General features: G+C 32.5%; 1 protein-coding gene across 1 annotated transcript in view; it reads right to left on the bottom strand.

Moving 5' to 3' along the window:
* Positions 1-23,557, bottom strand: part of LOC133187543 (protein MON2 homolog) — a 173,801-nt gene that overhangs the window by 132,196 nt on the left and 18,048 nt on the right. The window contains exon 19 of the mRNA XM_061322942.1: positions 7,390-7,491. Within this exon, the coding sequence (XP_061178926.1) occupies positions 7,390-7,491 (102 nt within the window). The remainder of the gene's footprint in view (positions 1-7,389; positions 7,492-23,557) is intronic.

The following is a 23,557-nucleotide window of genomic DNA, read 5'->3' as shown; positions in this document are numbered from 1 at the left end:
CATTTCCTTTATGATTGGAATTCAATGCCTTAATGAAAGTTAGAATTCTGAAATTTAAGAGATTTTTTGCTTCTATTCATTATATCATAATGGGAACTTTTTTACATTCATCTTTAACAAGATTGCAGCCACATATTTCAGCTACTTCAGAACAGTTACATAGTGTTTTCTAATGATTCTACAAATTTTTCAGTTGAGAAGATCTTGTGTGAATGGAGTAAACTTAATTAACTTTGCAAATACTGCCAAGAAAATTAAAATTTAACAGTTTAGTCTTCTTGTGTCTAATTTTTTTTCCTCCATAATTTTTGTAGTCTATTTTTTAAAGGCTTTGGTGTATATAACAGTAATTTGCATGCCTATGGATTCGTTTTATGCTGGTATTTGCTCATATCAAGTTAAAGTGAACATGGTTAGATTGAGGGTTAAAGGTTGGATGAATTCCTCATCTTAGAAGACAGCAAGGGCAAACTTTGACAGTTTTCTTGTATTAAGAACATTGCTCTTTTAAAACAAAAATGAGAAATTTGATGAAAAAAAACCTGAAGATTTTTAGTCATTTTCCAATTTATCATTTTTGGTCACCATGCATAGGCCATGCAATTTACAGTAATTTAAAAATTTATGCAAAAGTTTAAATTTCAACAAAAAATTTATTAAAGGAATGTAGCTTCACTTGTTTGTGCTATAAGCATTAATTGTCTCAAAAATGACATGTTTAAGATATATGAAATCAAACCTGAAAATACTTTCCATAGCATTTGTAATCAAAATTAATGTATTTTACACAAATCAAAATTTAATTAACTTCAGTAAAGCACACTTATTAACAAACATGCCTACTGTGAATTCCATGCTTATTACATTTGCATATACTCCCAAGTAAATTAATGAATAAATAATGAAGTTCTAATCAGATATCAAATTTTGTTAATGACAGTGTTTAAAAGTGGCCTTGGAGATTCTCTATACCTTTTAAACCATATACCACTGACCTGAAAATGAACTATGTAAAATAATGCTTATACCATATGTATTTTTACATGTATAACAATAATTAGTCTCAGGATCTAGTTACTATCTCAATCTCTATAATTATACCTCAGACTCAAGAATTTATTTAATTGCCCCTTACCAATAATACACACATCCCGTATCAAATTCTATGTCATCATTCCAAACATTTGTGTCTCTTGGAGGTGAATCTTATTATGTTGTCATATTCCAGATGATCTACTCTATATTTATATTTATCCGTGATGAAAAAACTTCCTGGTGCCAAATGTCAATTTTCTGAAAAAGGTAGACAATCTTTTATTTAAAAAGTGAAATATTTTCTTCGTACAATAATATAATAATAATTTTCATACAATACATTTACAATACCTTAGACATAACTCTTTCTTCTATTTATTTCATTTTATCATTTTTGGAATATACCTAGTTTAATTGCCATCACCCTCTCACACCCAACTTGAAAAAACCTAAAATCTGCACTACCTGAGGATGTTTGCATGTTTACAAATATGGGTAACCATGCCCTGGTAGTTTGTGAGAAATACGTTTTCCCAATATTTTCCTATGCGATCATTTATAACCCCCAGTTGGGGCCTGATTGCATCTTGAGATTTGCACTTTCTGAGGATGTTTGCATATTTATATGATAAATCAGCTCCCTGTTGTTCTTGAGAAGAACATTTTAAAGATTTTTTTCCTATATATTAAATGTAAAATGGGTATTCCCTCTTGTTGTCCAACCCTATCCCCAGTGGCCATGATTTGAACAAACTTGATTCTGCACTACTTGGGGATGCTTGCACATTATTATCATACCATGGCTCTGTTGTTCTTGAAAAGATTTTTTAAAAAATGTTCTAATGATTCCACATGTAAAACTTACCCTCTCTTGCTGCTGATCCCCTACCCCAGGGGCCATGACTTCAACAAAATCCATTTGCACTACATGAGGATACTAGAATATTGATTTGATAAACCAGCATGCCAGAAACCCACTGTTCTTGAGATTTGAAGAAGATTTTATTTTTCCTTTATATTAATTCCCAAGTACATGTAAAATGTGTATGTGTACTATGGCTCTATCTTTCCCAATTTGAACACATTTGAATAATCGTTATCTGAAGATGCTTCTATATTAATAATCATGGCCTTGTTGTTCTGGAGAAGGTTCTAAATGATTTTCCCCCTATATATCCTGTGTTAAACTCTGATCTCTTTATATCATAGCCCAATTATCATGATTATAACTTCCCCTGGAACCATATGATTTGAACTACTAAGTTGATTCTAAAATTTGTTAGGAAGCTTTCACTTTAGTTTTACATTTTTACCCCAGTGGTCCTTGAGAAGATTATTTTAAAAGATGCAACCAAATTTTCACTTATTCTTAAATGTCTCGATCTCCCTTGAAAGAGAGCATAACTCTTTAACTGAACAAACTTAAACACAAGAAATATGGAGATAACAAACAGTATTCAAGCTCAGAAGTCCATTCAAACATTACAAATCAGGAGCAGAGCAAATACGGACCTTTAAAACATCAGAGATAGGATCATGTGCCATTGAGGAGTGAGCATCCCCTGCCAACCTGTCACACCTGCAGTGTGCTCCTTGTCATGATTGGGAAAAATGGAGAAATCTGTAGAAAGAGCAGTGTGTAAATAATGGCCTAACAATAAGTATGAAAAATGTCATTATTTCAATGTACTACATTTCACCCAAAGATACTTTGTAGTGAAATTGACCACACAGTTTTGGAGAAGAAGATAAAAATGTGAAAAGTCTACAGATAACAATGAAACACAACAAACACACTGACCCCTTTTCAATCACAAAAACTCAGGTGAGCTAAAAAAAAAAACATGTTGTTTCTTACATTATTTCAAACTGTATTTGGTTTGCTAGCTAATATTAACTCGAATGCTATGTAGTAACAGTCAATGAACATAAGAGATGTTACCTATGTGTACTATATAGCTAGCTAAGTGTACATATACTTTCAGATTAGAAAAGTTTACTGGTATAATTGTCTTAACATTAGAAAATGTAAATATTATTCATTAATGACTCAGACTAATTTTGATTAATGGTGTCAGATATATATACAGTACCGACCAGACACAACCTAACACCAGAGCGAACCCAAAGCGGACCCCGGGTTCGCTTTCTGGGTTCGCTCGGGGTCCGCTGCGGGTCCGCTTTCAGAAATTTTGGGTTCGCTCTGGGTTCGCTTTGGGTGCGCTTCGGGTTCGCTCGGGGTCAGCTCTAGGTCCGCTAGAGCGAACCCGGCGTTCGCTTTCTGGGTTCGCTTTACGCACTCATGCGTGAAGCGGACCCCGCTTTAATCTTGCCGCCAGTAAGCCCCGCCCCTTGTATATTCCAAATACAGTAGCGAAATCGATCATTGTTTCTGAGGCGATCGATACATGTGCATGTACAATGGCTGCAACGTTATTGTTGACAACATATAGGAACGATCACGTTACACGAACGATTTCGCAAGATTAATCCTTCAATCACTCGATTCTTCATGTTACACGAACATTCACGACTGTTACAGCAAACGCACGATTTTTGTACGCAAAATAGTTAAAAATATTTAGGAGTGGATATTTTTAAGACGAAATAAGGCTTAATTTATTTAATAGATATTTTAGATTAGAAATATTTACTGGTGAAATTCATCGACTTTATGAAACTGAAAGAAAAAATAAAATATTTAGAAATGAATATTTTTGAAACTACATGTAAATAAGACTTAATAGTCATTTTAGATTACAAATGATTATTTTTGTAAATCTCAGACTTAGGAAAATTGTTTTTTTTTAAATGTTTTTGACATATAAACATGTAATTTATGATCGAATGCTGCATTTTCTATCACATGATATACAAGTACATGTAGGTTGGTCGTGAATTTTGATTCAATTGGATTTTATGATATGCAGTAAGGGGGTAGATTTTTAAAAATGGCCTAAAAATGAATTATACTATAATCATCTTTCCATTTATGAATTTCAAAAATCAGCAATCTGTTTTAAAAAAATCATTAATTTGCAGAAATGATATATATAAAAAAAATAATAACAAGTATCAGGGATGAAAAGTAACCCCGACAATCATGTCGTGTACATTTGCCGACTAAATATACGTAAGTATCGGGATTTGTTTTTTTTTTTCTTTCTTTTTTTTTTTTTAAATATACATTTTTGATGTATTGATATAAAAATATCATGACTACAATTAGCAGTTAACATGATTAACATCAGAGAAAAATCGTTAAACATCTTAAATACGCTTTATCAGTAAAAGTTACGATATTTTAAGAGAATACAATATTGTACGACTTACTATTTTGCTTAGTTTCTCCGATAATTAGTTCGTTCAATTATGTAAACCGCGCTTCATTTTTCTTTTTATTTCAGTTAAAAAAAAAGCTAAATCAAGCTTTACATTATTTTTTGTAAAAGATTAATCAAATTAGTACCATAATGTAGTAGTTTGCGATTGGACATATTTGTACATGCACATATATGCTGTACATTCATTTTTTTTTTTTTTTTCAATTAAGAAGATCAATTATTTTGATGTTGATCTGGATTTAAACGAAAATGTACATTAGAATTATAAAAATAAAATAATAGAATAAAAGCACGTACATATACATAATCTTGTACAGTATCTTGAGATGATGAAATGCTATAATTTATCAGAAACCATTTTTTTTGTTTTATGTAACAATTGTAATAACCATTGCTTTCTTTTTTATTTCTTTCATACATTAGGGTATGTTTTGTGTGATAAATTTACGCAATGTATATTAATGGATTTTGAAAATGAAAAATAAATAAATAAATGTGTAAATATAATATGCTATCTGGATAATTAAAATATATTAATTTAGTTGTTTTTTTTTTTGTTTTTTTTTTGATAATGTTTAAATAGTTTCACACTGTACATTAACACGCTTTGCTTGTACAATGTTTTATTCACATCGAATGACAAACTGGCATGCTGATTGGTCGACCCGCTGATTGGTTAACACGTTTTATCGCTAATCCTGATTGACAGCTCTGTTACGTAACACCAAACGCGTGTTCGCTCTCTGGGTTCGCTACTGAATTTGGGGTTCGCTTTCGGCGTTCGCTCTGGGTCCGCTGCGGGTTCGCTCGAGGTCCGCTGCGGGTTCGCTCCGGGTTCGCTATAGCGAACCCCAAGCGAACCCAGAGCGAACCCAGAAAGCGAACCCGGGGTGCGCTCTGGGTTCGCTTTCTGTTAGGTTGTGTCTGGTCGGTACTGTATGAACCTATCATAAAACTAGAAATATGTCCATAGGACATGAATGCCCCACCAAGGGTATATTAGTAATGCAACATGAAAATCTGTATTAGTGTATGAAGTTTAATGAGAATACCTTGATGAGTTTCTTCAAAATTGAAATTGAAATCTAAAAAATTGGATACAAATGATAAATTCTCACCAAATTATGTATAAGTGCATAACCTTACATAAAAATATCTTAAATGATTTCTTTAAAACTAAGCAAAATGCAAATTTAAGAAAAGTGAGGTCAAAGTCATAGGAAAGTTCAAGGTCAAAAGTTTTTGATACATTGAATAACCCTCACTAATACGTATCAGCATATTATGAAGTTTGATAAAAATATCTTGAATGGTTTATTCAAAACTGAGCTATACATTAATTTAAGAAAATTGAAGTCAAGGTCAAAGGAAAAGTCAAGATCAAAAAATATTGATGCATTTGAAAAGCTTATATCAGTATGTATTAGCATATGAAGTTTGATAAAAAAAAAATATCCTGAGTGATTTCTTTAAAACTGAGCTAAACATAAATTTAAGAAAAGTGTGGCCAATGTCAAAGTAAAGGTCAAGGTCAAAAAATGTTGATGCAGTTGAATAGCTCTCATCAATATGTATCATCATATGAAGTTTGATAAAAAATATCTTGAAAAGTTTCTTTGAACTGAGCTAAACGCAAAGTGTGATGGAATGATAGAAGGATGAAATGACAGAAGGATCGAAGAACAGAAGGACAGAAGATGAACATGAGAAACTCTATAAGCCCTGGCCATATTCATGGCAGGGCATAAATAGCAAATAAGGGAAATTGAAACCAAGTTTCTTTATCCAAAGGAAAATATCAATTTTTATCAAATATTCTATAATGACACCAGTTGATAAAAAAACAAACAAACAAACAACAACATGTTTAAACACTAAAATGTTTTGATTTCTGGAGCATGAGAAGGTCATTGCTGATTAGGCATGTAATACTGGAATACTGATAGGGTATTATTGGAAGTTCATCAATCACAAAATTTTAATCCCTACAATTATACACAACAGCTGAGCTTATACCAACATCATCATAAACAGACTCAGGAATCAAAATAAACCACTGGTTTCCTACACTAGAATGCACTCTATTTAAGCATATTGGTTCTCTCCATCCAACACCAGTGTTTTACTGCTCGCACAGAAGTTCACATCATTTTTCACTTTGAAATGAGCTAGCAGCAGATGTTAAAGGTTTACCATACATTGGATGACACTGATGTATTTCCATCAAGTTTATCAATAAAATACTGATGGATCATATAGTGCAAACTTCCCATAAATGTCCCTTTTTAAAAAAAAAAAAAAACTACAGTAACTTGAAAGTCTGAGAGTATATTATAAAGAAAAACAACATAACTTACAAATGCTTCATTTCAATCAAGTAGCATCTGAATGGCCCAAAATTCATGAAAACCTTCACGCAGGTCCAAATGTTCTCAATCAGCCAGATGATGGTTCATCCATGTACTTTTGATGGTTCATCCATGAAAAGGTGCTATGCTGAAAACTTTTATTTGAGTCAAGACAAATTTGTCATGACCAAGAAAACATGCAAAATTACGAAACATTTGAGCATTTCCAAACCCTTCTCCTTGCCCTTGATACATCAAACCAAATTCTGCAAATTCAGATATGCAGTAACATGATTTGGGTATCAATTGACATATTTTATTTCAGAGGAATTATTCTCAGTTCATACACAAAGGTCCTGCTATAACCCAAGCAGTTCAATATTAGAAAGCTTATGGACAAACAAGCCTTTGATTTCTGACACACTTTACAAAACATAACAGAAATGATTTTAGAGCTATCATCCCAAGAGGCATCTTATATATCATAACCAATCATTTCTAAATGTTCAGTAAAATTGAATCCATTGCACTTGTATTTGATATCCAAACTTAGGTCAATCTACTTGCAGTGACAAAAACATACCAGAAAAATTGGTACATCAGTTAACCTTTGACATATTAGAAAAACTGGTACATCAGTTGACCTCTGACCCATCACTTACCTCTAACAGATGATTGGTCACTGGTCTCCATAGCACCTCTACTCGATGCAGATTGACTAACCCTGTTTCCAAGAGCTTGGCAACAGCAAATAGGGATGGTTCCTGTAGAAAAGAACAGAAAAATTTTGTTTTGCATTTCTCCTATTAAAATTCCAATTTAAATATAATGTTTATGTTATGTTACAAGGATGATTTAAGATTAGTTTTACTACTGTAAATTGATAAGCTATGAAGACATTTCATTCAAAGAGACATGTTGCACCTTCACGAAAGATTTGATTGCTTTTCAAGTTGTCAGTAGCTAGTGTATGTTCAAGATCATAAATATACCTCAAACTACCCATCCATAATTTTATATATATATACATTTATATAAAATATGAAACAAGATATATTTAAATATCATATTATCACCACTATCATTGTACCAGACCAAAATAAATATCTATAAGTTGGGACTTATACAAATTAATAAACTTGTAGATAAATAAACTAAAGGTTTAATTCTCTCCAAGTCATGATTTAATTAACAAATGAATATGAAATTTCTTGTTTCTAAACAAAAAGAAATAGTTCTGATAGTTGTTTTGTAACTACCAAATATAAATAAATAAAAGTGTTTTTATCAATGAATCAGATTTTACTATTCAGATAAAACAGTTTAATCAGTGATTGTGTGTGATTTTTTACGTACTTCAAACTTGTTTGTAAATAATTTCAACATTACAAATAAACTAGTAATATCACACAAACATTCATTTTCTCGTGTTGCAGTTACTGTAAGGAAATGAAATTGAAATACTTTGGGACATCTGAATCCAAAGACTCTTGTAGAACATATCATAAAGACAACTAGCATTAAAAGTTAAAAAAAAAATATCATAGGTGTGACTTTTTACTTTAACAACATTGCATATCTCATTTTGTTTTATCCTTACAATACAGTTTAAACCCTGGCCTACCTTATCCTTCAAAAGCAACATACTGAACTACTTAATGCCAGTACTGAAATCTTTATGGTATAATAATTATATAAAACACAAAAGGGAAAATACTTCACATTATTCAAAAAGAAGAAAGTCACTCAAAATTATTCAAACTTAAAGAAGTATTAAAATTAAAGAAACAAAAAATGTAGACTGGGTAAAATTAACAACATGTATTTTTTTGTGTTGGTGTTTTCAAATTCTAAAGATGATATGCTGAAAACAGTGAAATATTTTACAGCTAGACTAGGAAATCCAAGATAAAGGAGTATCTGCAGACCTGTAGCTTACTGGTCTGATTTTACATTGGGATAGATGAACAAAGAGGGTAGTCAATCATATTTTTTTTCATACCAATGAGCTATGGATTTGCAACTCATATAAAGACAGAACCTAATTTGCTTAGTTATACTGAAGATTTTTTTGTACATCTAGTTTATAATTCATTATTTTGCACTGAAAAAAAAGTTCCAGTAAAATGTATATATATATATTCATTTTATTTAAGGCTAGTTAAATGGTTCCCAGTACCTGGTTATATATGCTAGCTTTTTTCACTACACAGCTTTGATTTTCTTGCATCTGTCTAATTGTACTATAATGGATATAATATGTACAGTATAATATTCATCACTTAATTCTATCAATATTCATCTGAATACATGATAGTAAGAATTGCCTATCACATCCAGTATTATTGGTACCTGATTAGGTTAAAGTACATTACCCACAATTCAGTGTATCTGTATACCCCCCCCCCCCCCCCCCCAACAAAACAATACTCTTTGGATTGTCAGATAACAAAAGACATGGATTAGGCGGGTGTCACTGTACTTATGAACTTATGACTAATATCATGCACTGAAACAAGCTTATAGAAATAAAGCAAACATTCATTGTAACCATGTTCTTAAAACCTGCAAACATGGCAGACTTAAATGTATGATAACATAAAAATAATTAACACACAAATCTTGTCCATTTTCTCATCTTCCTCGTTTCCAAAACCTGTCATGTTAAACAAGAGAAGAAATATACAAAACTTAAACATCTTCTTTTTTGGTCTTTTTCCTACCTCAAAATCCACTGGGAAACATCACAATTACACATTTTTCTTTTTGTTTTAAATATCTGGGCTTTTTTTTTCTTTCATGAAGTAACTCTTGCTTTATATGCATAAATATAAACTGTATCATTATTATAGAGATGGGTTAAACTCATCACATATGTACTTAATGTAATGATGATGATGACAATATATTAAGACTTTAATAAACTACTGTATAAGCAGAAATTTTAGTGAGGATTCAATTTTAGCGAGAGTGTTGATCGAGATCGCTAAAATTGAATATCGCTAACAATTCATACCACATTGGAGCTTACTATTTTTAGGCATCACAAAATCGCTAAAATTACTTAAATACTGCTTATTTAGGAAAAATCTTTAAATTTGCATCTTGATTAATGCTAAAAATTTCACTTATATGCTATATAGGTCTTTGACTATATCACACTATCTACAGTTTATTTGCACTATAATATGCTCAAATTTCAATTTTCATTGGTATTAATACAATGACATAAGCAATGACATAAGAATATACTATAATGACATAAGAATATACAGTACTGTTTACATATTTAATGAAATTCTATTCCTGCATAATCCTGTCTAATTAAGCTCTTCATGATAATCTCTGAAATATAATTAAGGTGGTTTGACATAACCTACAACTCAGGCCAAATAGGGATCAGCATTGAAGTCGGATTGCACCATCAAATTTTATCAACATTTGAAAGTGGTATTATTGATATCATTAATAAAATTTTAATGTACAATATTTGAGGTTGACGGCATTCTCATGAAATTGTATTATGGAAGAATATATCTACACATAGCTACAATTCATCAACAACCATTCAATAATAATTTATTTTCAGCTTAAATGAAGTTTACATTATACACATAGATAATGAAATGTCATATAGCATTATATAGCAATTAAGTGTCTGCCATGTTTGATTATATACAGATTTAGAGAACAAGGTCACATAAGGTCAAAGGTGACTAATCATAGTGAAAAACCTACAGCATCCCATGAAAAGTAGAGTACCTATTAATTAAAATAAAACAGGTTCGTTACTAACAATGGCACTGAAAACATAGAAAAGCTAATGTTAGAACAACAGGTGCAAAAAATATAGCAAGTCATTCTAAAACAAAATAATTGTTACTGATGAAATCAATCTTTAACATTTATTACCAGAAACCTGCCAATCATTAAATCTCATTCACTCTTTAAATTAAAGCAACCATCAACACCATATCATAAATAACATACATGTACATGTATCTTCATTTTTGCACAACCAAAAATCATTGAAGAATATACTGAGATAAAACACATGTATACATATAGCATAACAAAAATTAATGACCATTCATGTACACAATATAATTCCATGCAGATTACTTTTTCATTCCAATTAACACAGACCCAATGTGTCTCTATAATATATCCTATACCAAAGTAAAGCATTAATAACTTGCATAAAGTTGAAGTTGTAAACATGTCCCTAAATTAAACAAGAGGCCCATGGGCCACATCGCTCACCTGAGAACATTGGCTAGGCAAAAGCACAAATCAGTTCAGTATTGAAAAGATTACCCGGGGAGGGGGGGGGGGGACTTGAATTTTAAACTACTGATGATGTTTCCACGTCAATATAACAAATGGCTTTGTTGTACTTGAGAATATTTTTTAAAAAATTTCCCATATATTCCTTTGTAAAAATTTGATCCCCCATTGTGGCTCCTCCCTATCCAAGGGGTCATCATTTGAACTTAAATCTACACTACCTGAGGAGGCTTCCATATCAATATGACTAAACATAGCTTTCCTGTTCTTGAGAAGACATATTTTTTCTATATGTTCTTATGTAAAACTTTCGATCCCCCAATGGGCCCCACCCAACCCCTGGGGGTCATCATTTGAACAAAATTAAATTAACACTACCTGAGGATGCTTCCATATCAAAATGACTAATCATGGTTTGCAGTTCTTCAGAAGAAGAAATTTTCCTATATATTTCTATTTAAGACTTTGATCCTCCATTGTGGCCCCATCCTACCCACGGGGGTCATGATTTGAGCAAAATAGAATCTACACTACCTGAGGATGCTTCCACATAAATATGATCAATCTGGGCTTTGCTGTTCCTGAGAAGAAGATTTTTAAAATTTTTCCTATACATTTCTATGTAAAACTTTGATCCTCCATTGTGGCCCCAACCTACCCCCAGGGGTCATGATTTGAATAAATTTAAATCTACACTACCTGTGAATGCTCCCATATAAATATGAACAATCTGGGCTTTGCTGTTCCTGAGAAAAAGATTTTTTCTATATATTTCTATGTACAATTTTGATCGTCCATTGCAGCCCCACCCTACCCCTGGTGGTCATGATTTTAACAAACTTGAATCTACACTACCTGAAGATGCTCCCATATAAATATGACTCATCATGGCTTTGCTGTTCTTGAGAAGAAGATCTTTAAAGATTTTTCCTATATATTTCTATGTAAAACTTTGATCCTCCATTGTGGCCCCGCCCTAGCCCCAGGGGTCATGGTTTGAACAAACTTGAATCTACACTACCTGAAGATGCATCCATATAAACATGATTCATCATGGCTTTGCTGTTCTTCAGAAGAAGATTTTTCCTGTATATTTCTATGTAAAACTTTGATCCTCCATTGTGGCCCCACCGTACCCCCAGGGGTCATGATTTGAACAAACTTGAATCTACACTACCTGAAGATGCTCCTATATAAATATGACTCATCATGACTTTGCTGTTCTTGAGAAGAAGATTTTTAAAGATTTTTCCTATATATTTCTATGTAAAACTTTGATCCTCCATTGTGGCCCCGCCCTACCCCCGGGGGTCATGATTTGAACAAACTTGAATCTACACTACCTGAGGATGCTTCCATATAAATATGACTCATCATGGCTTTGCCGTTCTTCAGAAGAAGATTTTTAAAGATTTTTCCTATAGATTTCTATGTAAAATTTTGATCCCCCATTGTGGCCCCACCTACCCCCTGGGGTCATGATTTGAACAAACTTGAATCTACATTACCTGAGGATGCTTCCACATGAGTTTCATCTTTCCTGGCCCTATGGTTCTTGAGAAGAAGATTTTTAAATGATGCCATTATTTTTTCACTAATTCCTTATTATCTCACCTTGAAAGAGGGTGTTGCCCTTCATTTGAACAAACTTGAATCCCCTTTACCCAAGGATACTTTGTGGCAAGTTTGGTTGAAATTGACCCAGTGGTTCTTGAGAAGAAGTCGAAAATGTGAAAAGTTTACAGACAGACAGATGGACAGACAGACAAAATGTGATCAGAAAAGCTCACTTGAGCTTTCAGCTCAGGTGAGCTAACAACAGGTAAAAGGCTCAAATGTTGAATATGCTGCAAACAATAATCACATATCATTCACTTTTTTTATAAGTATACTCCTGCACACCAATATGTATACATGTATATAATAGTTATTTTTTCTGAAAAAATATACAAATTATATATGCTACATAATTTTCCTTAGGTGGCAGGGCCCAGGATAGTTTTGTACTAAAGACCTGGTTAAATTTCTTTAAAAACTGAGATATCCCCTGTTTGATGTGATATTTTATGTAGAAAAATGATTAGAATAATTATGTGATACATTTGCAGAGCAGCAGTATGCTTGCTGAAAAAAATGATGTGCAACATGTAGGTGTCACTATGATGCTTAGCATATACTGAGTTGTAAATACAATAGTAAGACAGATGGTCAGTTGCAGAGGAATTCAGCTGAAAAGCAGTAGGCTTTAGAAGAAGGTGTGTATCTCAGAGGGAAGGTGAATGGCCCCATATCAATTGGTGAATTTTCATTAGGGCATGCATTGATTTACAGCATACTGGGTGTTTTATCCTCCTCGTTCTGGACTGGGGGGTGGGCTGTATGGGTGCGACTAAGGCCCAATCTTGGAAAAACAAGCCAAAATTTGGGAAGTCCCCAAGTGCATTTTCGGTTTAGGTAAATTGCAAGTTATATGTTGACATAATATGTGAGCTGTGGACATATGAAGTGTAATTAAATAGCCCCCAAGAAATTGTCCCCATGAATATATTTTTATTGACCGCATGTATATGTGTACCCTCTTAGCACATTTTTGGTATTAAACAAGAAATATGTCCATAGAACATGAATGCCCACCAAGGGTATATTAGTAATGCAACATGAAAATTTGTATTAGTGTATGAAATTTGATGAGATATCTTGAAAAGTTCCTTTAAAATTGAAATTGAAATCTAGAAAGTTGGATATAGATGATAAATTCTCACCAAATTATGTATAAGTGCATAAACTTACATAAATATATCTTAAATGGTTTACTTTAAAATTAGCCAAATTGCAAATCTAAGAAAAGTGAGGTCAGGGTCACAGGAAAGTTCAAGGTCAAATGTTTTTGATGCAGTTGAATACTTCTCACAAATACATATCAGCATATTTAAGTTTGATAAAAATATTTTGAATGGTTAAAAAAAGTATTTAAAACTGAGCTTAACACTAATTTAAAATAAATGAAGTTAAGGTCAAAGGAAAGGTCAAGGTCAAAAAATGTTGATGCAGTTGAAAAGGTTACATCAGTATGTATTACTAAGCATATGAAGTTTGATAAAAATATTATGAATGTTTTCTTTAAAACTGAGTTAAACACAAATTGAGAAAAGTGAGGTCAAGGTCAAAGGAAAGGTCAAGGTGAACAAATTTTGATGCAGTTGATTATAGCTTACATCAGTATGTATGAACATATGAAGTTTGATACACTACCTTGAATGGTATCTTTAAAACTGAGCTAAACACTAATTTAAGAAAAGTGAGTTCAAGGTCAAAGGAAAGGTAAAGGTCAAAAAATGTTGATGCAGTTGCATAGCTCTCATCAATATCTATCAGCATATGAAGTTTGAAAAAAATATCTTGGAAAGTTTCTTTGAAACTGAGCTTTGAACAAAGCTAAATGAAAAGCGTGACGGAAAGACAGACGGAAGGACGGAAGACGGACATGACAAATACTATATTCCCAAGCCATATTCATGGTGGGGCATAAAAAACTATCTCCTAGCTGCCACCTTACATTATAATACCAAACTTCCTCCAAACTGAATGCAAAACACATGCATTTTAAACACAAATTGTTTGCATGAAAAAAAAAAACAACAATTTTTAAAAATGAAATGAAAACGGAAAAAAACCCCAAACTATTGCATTGTGTTGAAGCTTCCTATGATAACCAACCACAAGGATATCTTTTTTATTTGTAAATACATATAGATGTGCCTGTTAAAATATTTTTCAAAGACTATCAATACAAAATTGTACTAGTTTGCCAAAACCATGAGAACATTTTTTTTTTCTGTTGGTAATCCATAGCATTGGCAGGCTAGAGCTAGAGGGTGTCAAAGATATAGTATTAATATCCAAACTTCTCAACAAAAGAAATAAAATGTTTTATATTGGGGCTGACTGCGATGATGCCCCAAATAGTGCACATTGCCTCAATTTGTCTTGTAGATAAGTTAATTTACAGACATCAAAGTGATGTTTTCTTACTGGCAAAAGGTGCTGACTCAGTTAATCAATGGACATCTCCAAGCTAATACAATTTTCTCTGTCCTTTAATTGTACATTTTGCTCTTTGCTATAGTAAATATACATCTTTCCAAACACCTAGCTTATGTATAGTTATCATATTTCAAATGGAAAACACCTAGCTATTAATGTACAGTTATCTTCTTTCAAAATGAAAACTAAATGTCATATTTCCTGTAACGTCATACAAACAGGACTTGCATTATTAATCTCACTGAAAACCATACAATTGAACTTAAGTAAACTGTACAAATTAGAGCCATAAGATTGTAGCTCTACTGTTCTTTATTATGTTTCTCCTATGAATGCAGAGAAGCCATATTGGCTTTAGTAATTGTCTGTTTAATAGGTGTCTGTCACAAAATCCTCTCAGAGCTATAAGTGTCTCACACCCATTATTAAAACAGGTTCAAATTTTTAATACAAAGCTTGTTCAGAAAGTTCGCAGACTTCTGTCATATCTTTTTTATTGAACGTCACATTATATCCAAATTTGGTAGAAATGTTTTAACAATAAACTACAATGATATGCATTAAAAATTTTCAAGATATCATAAATTATTTCAGATTTATTCAGACTTAAAAATTACGAAAATCAGATCGCAGAGCAGGTCAGAATTTAGAAAATTTTGTACCAATACACTAAATAATGTATGTACTAGGCACATCCTCTGTAAATGGTGAAAAGACAATAAAATCTTAGATATTCAAATTAAAAATTGTTACATAATTTCATAAACCAAATTATGACTTAATATTTTGCTTCAATGAAAATTAAGAAATCAATTTTAGAAGATAGGTAGTCCTCATTGAAAAAGGAAAAAAAAATGATGTCGTAGAATGTCACTGAGCAGCAGCTAACGACATAATTTTGTGTTGTACTCTGGAAAATTAGAGAAAAAAATCTGAAAAATGAAGGAGGAAGCAGGGAACATGTTGAACGCATGTCATGCATGTGGGCAAATGGCACAGGAGGTATTTGAATGACAGAGACTGTATATGAGGACGATCTGTGAGTAAACCGATTATCTGTAAAAATCTGATCAAAAACTTTAAAAAGTTAGCAAGTCTTGGAAAGAGATTAGGCGCTTCACAATTGCTGATCTTGTAAAAGTGCAGTTACACAAAGAAATATACATAATATAAATAATCAAAATAATTTGAAATATACATGTCTACATAAATTGGCCTATTCAAAATTTAGCGCACCACTAGGTATGGAGTTGTTGGCGTAATCATGAATTAGCGCCAACACATGTCCATGCCACACTGTATTGTCTTTATGAATGATTTGTAATAGGTATTCATGAATGAGCGCATCGATGTCCATGCAAAAGTCACTAAAATATGAAACCCAATTTTTAAAGTACTCCTCCCAAACTACATGTAAATCCACAACACATATATTTTTGAAACACTCACATATTGTATGTTAAAAACAAACAAAAACAAAACAAATAGTTATCAGAATTTTCAAATTATAACCAACCAAACACACCTTTTTTGTAACTATAGACATGTGTCTGTTCTAACAAAATTCAAAGACTATCAATACTAGTTTGCTAAGACCACAAGAACATTTTTTTTCTGCTGGAATAATTCATAGCATTCACAGGCTAGCGCAGGGTGTCAAAGATGCAGTATCAATGTCCCAACTTCTCAACAAAAGAAATAAAATTTTTCATATTGGGGCTGACTGCAATGCTGTCCAAAATAGCACATCTTACCACAATTTGTTTTGTAGACAAAAGTTTTACAGACATCAGTGTTTTCTTATTGGCAAAAGATGCTGACTCATGTAATCAATGGACATCTCCTGGCTTAAAATGCAATCACCTCCGTAGTATAATTGTACACTTTGTTCTCTACAGTAGTAAACACAGTGTTCCAAACACCTAGCTAATGTACATTTATCTTACTCAAAATGAAAATTATATGTCTCATTTCATATAATATGGTGTTCGACCTGTTATGCAAGCATGCAGAACTTGCATTATTTATCATGATGAATACCTTACGTATTCTGAATTTAAGCAAACTGTACAAAGGACAAGTGCACTTAAGCAATGCTTAATGGGCCCTTTTTCAGTGCCGTTTTACTTTAGAATATATTACCAAATTGTTCTTTTTTGGTAATAGTTAAACACAAGTGGATATTTCTAATTAAAATCACATTAAAACATCACCTAAATCAGCATGGATTTGAAACAAAAGAAGATTTTTAAATGCCTATAGATACCTAAAATCCGGAAAAGTTGTACCGAACCTATTTTGAGTTTCGTTTATTTAAATCAAGGGGAGGAGATATTTAAATCGGACACTTGAATCACAAAAAAATTGAATGAAGTTGTATAGATGTCTGTAGCCATTGTGATCAAACTAAGAAATTTGCACACTTGCATTTGAAATAATACAATAAGTATTAACATTTGTTCCTTTAAATTTTAAAATGAAAAAAGTGTATTTAGGTAGTTTTCAATACTGGTACCATTGTCTTGCATGAATGTTAAAAATGATTGATGCTTTCATGTATGATGAAGAATTTTAATGACACTAAACTCTCCTTACCCTCCCGTGTTTATAAAACCAAATACATACGAACTTCTCTATGCGGCACGACTTCGATATAATGATACAAAACGTGGCTATCTTTTACAGTGAGCACCTTTGAGGAATGTTTACCTGGGTAGAACTCACCTGACTACCGCTATTTTAAATAATTTATTCCACGGGTGGGTTCAACAAAGGTCATACAGGTAAATAGCTCTCGTTTGCTATAGGAAAAACACTGAACTTTTCATAGATTTTTAATATTTTAAGTACAAGCCTAATCTTGTACAAATTTTCTACTTCCACACAAGTTTTGTAAATGTATAATGCGTTTTTTGTTATTCGCACAAGTTTGTACAATGTTAGGCTGACAGTAATCAAAAGCTTTGGAATGATTATGACTACATGTACTCGATTACTATAGAAAATCACGAATGTTGGCCGACCCCTACCACATTGTATAGCTTTGCTCTTTGTATATTCATGAATTTCACCAATAAAATTTGTTGAATCTTATGGTTTAGATATCAATTAATGATCTGACTAGAGATGAAAAATTATGCTAAATTTGATTCTTCATTTTTTCACATTTTACCAGGGCCCATAAGTGCACTCGTTCTTTAAGACTCATAAAACTGTAGACCTTCTGATCTTTATTATGGTTCCCCAAAAGGGAGGAGACATACCCGGGTATTTGTTTTGGCACTGTCTGTCTGTCACAAGATTTTGTCAGTGCTATAACTCTCAAATCCTAAAGAAAACAAGTTCAAACTTTAATATGCTACATACTGCAGATGACTTATAGATGTGTCCTTTTCTGCTTTAAGGTTGTAGCTCAAAAGTCAAGGTCACTGAACAATAAGACAACAACAGAGTGTTAATCTAGACCATGGATCAGCATGGGTTTGAACTTAAGTTGATGCCTAAATTTTTTGATGTGTTAATCATGACTTTGATTCAAGATCACATTATTTTTAGGGTTTATCTCGATGGGCAATGAGATTGTAAAAATGATTTAAATGCATTTTCAATACATGACCAACTTAATATTTCCTCCCTTGGGCCTGAACCCGCTACCCACTGGTGTCAAATTTCATAATGCTTTGGAAAAAGGCTCTAAGTTGCATATTAAAATCTTTGACTGCCTGTTTCAAGGAGTAAAGAGACTTTTAAAGGTTGCATTAAAGGACTTATCGCATGTTTCTAAATTATCTGAAATTAAAAGCTTAAAACGTTCCTTATGACCACAGTTTATAAATTTTGTGTTTTTGCTGCAGATAAACCGCGGTAATTAACCAATTATTGACTCAAATGAAAATCCCTGAATTAAAAAATCTAAGTTAATTAGATAGCGATCATGTGACCCTGTGACATCAAAGGCGACAATGGCTGATCAGCTCTATAGTCAATCTTACTGAAATATTCACGATACAACATGAATATTCTGCATTATGGACGACCACATCACTGATTTTATCGATATGAAATTGAATATCCAACCTTATATTTTAGAACTGTAAGCAAGAAAAAATCTGAAAAATCTGTTAACATTGTAAAAATAGCAGCGACGATATCGAAGGAGATGCAGCGAATACGAAGAAACACGCCATCACAATACAATTTGATTTGTCATCTTATCACATGTATTAACTTAATTGATTTACAAACTTAATATTGTATAACTTTTTTATTCTTCGTTTTTAGCATAACATTAATTTACTTAAGTTTTGTAAAGGATAGCAGTCTTGAAAAATAATTTTCCGATCACGAAACATTGCCGTAATCGGAGCTGTATAGATTCTGAATGTTCTGAATAAAAAACGAAAATATCTCAAAAGTCTTATACCTTAGAACTTGTTAATGTTTCTATAGTAATTAAAAAGCACGCTAGGAATTCATTTTTTCAGCATTTTTCGTAATTAAGCTGCATTTGTCGTTGATAACTCCGTAAATAGTTTACATATTCTCATCTCTCTATCACTGAATTGTCGCATATGACGTCAGAGCAGTATTTCGCCGAAATCCGACTGAAATATGCATATTGCCTTATTTGAATTTCAACTCTCAATATCTCTTAAAATATGCTTTCAATAACATTTATTTTTTTCAGTATTTTAATAAACAAGGTTGTAGATAATATTTTTCATAAAATTACGATTTTTGAAAGATCATGCGATAAGTCCTTTAATTTTGATGGTTTAATTTATAGCTACCCCACCCCCCATCCCCTCCCCTTCATGCCCAATGGAGGCAGCAAGCAACAACATAAACAGTGACTCAGGTGACCTAAAAAAAAAAAGTTATACACACATTGGTTCTATTTTAATTAAGCAAACTAATCAAAGAACTAAACTGCTTAAACAGGAATTAATCCATTAATTATGTATTTTTATTCTAGATTTCCAACACTGATAGTATCACAATGGATAAATCTTTCTCTCTTGGCAGCCAATGTATACTGTGTTTAGGAACATAAACATTTCGTAAAGTGATACATAAACATTGCTACACTATCACTAATTACAGAGGAAAACAATAATTCTTAAAGAAGAAATTGATGATCAGTCTTTCAGTAACCTTCAGCTGCCAAAGTCTGTTAGAGGATTGCACATTCAAATATTTATATAAATTAACTATGCTGTCTCCAATAATGATAAGACATTTGTGAAAGTGACAGCAATTTCATTAGCACCAAGGATGTCTGATAATAAGCCTGATACAATTCTTTATCCATCTTCTTATACAAACTGCCAGGAAACTTCCTGACCTTGACCTTGGGTGTCTACGCTAAGAGGACATATCTACTGAAAATCTATTTTCATCATCTTTTCTCCTAAACTATTTTCGAACACTTGAGAATTATCTGTGTGCACTGACTGAATTTGTGATAAGATTGGGGAAATTAATTGAATTTTGTAAAAATCTACCAGTCGGGATTGCATTTTCTCCCATAACTAAATTGCAATTTTCTGCCAGCATTCTCAGATCTTTCTTTGTCTTTCATTTTACATGCATTTGTCATGTTTGTCACTGCAGGCAATTTCATCTCGATCAATTAATGTACCTGCTGTTGATGTTTATATCTATACTCTGTGATCAGTAGGAAAACTTGTCTAGTCATCAGCAATGACAGTCTCTCTTGTGGTGAAAAATAAATTTACAATTCTAATTTTACAATAGATGGTGATTATCTTCAATTAATGTCTTATACAACTCACATAAAAGAACCTATTGCAAATGTTCAATATGAATCAGTAAGTATGCACAAGCAGTTCTTCAATTTTGCAAATTTTAAGTTGACTCTGTATGACTGCTAGTACAGATTTAGAAATGAACATTTCAGAAACAGTTTCAAAACTTCATATACATATATAAAAAAAAAACCAACAACTGCTACAATAAAATCTAAAAATACATTGATCAATCATTTATTCTTTTACATAAGTTTTCATACCACACTAATATCATACTTGAGAGGTTTTTTTCCCCTAGGTACACCAAGCTTTTGACTTTTTTACCAAGTTCACATCTGTTTTCAAGGTTTCTGAAGAGAGGATTTATGATCACATTCAAACAAAACTTCATCAACAAGAGGCCAATCTATTCATACCCCAGGATCAACTCCATCCCTTAAGTGTTTCAGAAGTGGGAGACAAAAAGCGTACTTCATATTTCAAATAAACAATGATCTTCCCTTGTCTTATCATTAAAATGTCTAATTAAACAGCTTCAAACAATTGTCTGGTAGCCTCCAGTTAAAATCCCCCTTTACAAGAGAAATCTTTTCATGTGGTCCAAAAATATGGCTCTTGCGTATGTACCTCAACGTAATTGTTTTGCTCTTTTTTTTTTTGGATTTTAATACTGGTGATGTGTCATAAAATTATTATGGCATGCATAATTTTTGAAGAATCCAATCATTAGGAGCTTTAGTATCGAGACAAAAACGTATAATTATGTCTCACGGGCTTCTGCATGATGTTATACTGCCTTGGCAAGGAAAAAACATTGCAGACAAGAGTTTCCAAGTTCCAAGGAATTAAATTTAGAAAAGTTGTATTTTGGTTTTTTTTCTTTCATGAACATACAAATGTTATATTTGTAGGAGATACCTAAACAATTAACTCTCTATCAAAATTTTTTTCAGATAAAATTAATTTTACCCCCTTCCCCCCCCCCCCCCCCCATTAAAAAAATGAGAAAAAAAAAATCCAAATTAATAACAATGAAAGAAATTAGAGGTTTGCAGGGTGGTCCATAAGAATTAAAATAGAAGGAGACATTATATAAGTGGTTCCTCCCCTAGTGGGGGATCAGGGGGAATACCAGAATAACCAGGGTTCATATCATCATAAGCAGGAAATTCCCTGGCCTCCGGGTCTTATAAACAACCCTGGGTTTGAATGAAATAAGTGACTAAATTTCATGAAAGTTTAAAGTGAACCATTAAGGACAGGCTGAACTTGCTCCACCAGTTTTAAGTGATTCATGTGTTCTTCCACCATCCCTTTCTCTTGCTTAAGCTGGTCTTAATTATAGCAGATCAAAGGTTTCACATTGAACAAATTACCTCTCAAGTGACACAATCAATCACAAGAATTCTAGGAGTAACTAAAAACGAAAACAAGCCTGTTTTTATCTCTATGACCTGGAGGTGAGGTTTTCTTTAGATCTGGCATATCCATTCTCCTCCTAGGAATGTTAAATATTCCCCCCAAACCAAGCAAAACACATCACAACAATTAGCTACCATCACTCAATTTCAAATCAAACCGGAAAATTTATTTATCACTTGCCATTCATTCTAAGATAGACAACTCCTCCTCATAAAAGCAGCTGCAACTAGACTCCATATTATTGATACTCTCAGTTTTATCCTACATATTTATAAAACATTACCTTACTTTGTTTCTACAAACAGTACATCGATACAACTACATAAATTTTAAAATTCAATAAATTCATCATTCCCAGTTGTGGAAACACATACAGCTAATTAAGGACTTTTTTTTACCAATGATATCCTGTAATATTTCAAGGAGATAAAAGATTTTACATTTCCTTAGACATTAATACACAAACAGAAGTCCTTGACAAGACAATAGTTCAACTGTTTAAGACTTGAAATATAATCAAAAGGGAAAATTTGACACCCATACTTGTAGCATTTCCTAGTTTTGTTCTGCTACTCAGAACTGTAAGGAAAAAAACATTTTAACCTTTGTGTATTTGTAGCAACTGTTAGAACACCATTTATTAAAATTCAAATGGAGATATGTGCATGTATCTTTCATAAGTTAAAATAAGTGAACCCAGTTTTAATTGAACCAATTAAGAAATCAATTAGATACATGTATGTATGGACAGATTATGAAGTATTTCTCATCACGGTTAAATCTACTGACAAAATGAGACAAAAATCATAGCAGTCACCAACAGCAAAGCAAAACATGACAATTTCCAAGCTCAAGGACAAAGGTCAAGGCCAGTTTCAATTTCATGACCTCTAGATACTGCAGGCATCTTATCTTGATTTCTTTGTACGTCAAATCAGAAGATGAAAACCATATTACAATGTTTGAAATACAGCTACTGTTGATATATTAAACCAAATTACTGATGCAGAGAGAGAAACATGCTCTGTCTACAAACTTGATTTTGCATTATAATTTTGCCAAAAAAATATGTGAGTAATAATTTTTCTGATCTGGCTTCTGTGAAGTTATACAAATGATGAAAGCCAATGACCCCCTGACCCCTTTCCCCCACAACCTGACATCTGGGCAAGGGAGACAACATGCCTGCCTAAAGTAAACTTGTGGGGAAAAAAGATGCCATGTGGAGGATTCAAAACAGCAACTTTTCAATAAATTACAGCTAAGCCATTCTCATGACTTATCTTTAATACATGAAGATGTTACT

This window comes from Saccostrea echinata, unplaced genomic scaffold, assembly GCF_033153115.1.
Source record: "Saccostrea echinata isolate AGI-Se365-2 ecotype Australia unplaced genomic scaffold, CSIRO_AGI_Sech_v1 ptg000015l, whole genome shotgun sequence".
In the NCBI taxonomy this organism is placed as follows: Eukaryota; Metazoa; Mollusca; class Bivalvia; order Ostreida; family Ostreidae; genus Saccostrea; species Saccostrea echinata.
This window is presented reverse-complemented; position numbering and strand designations above follow the sequence as displayed.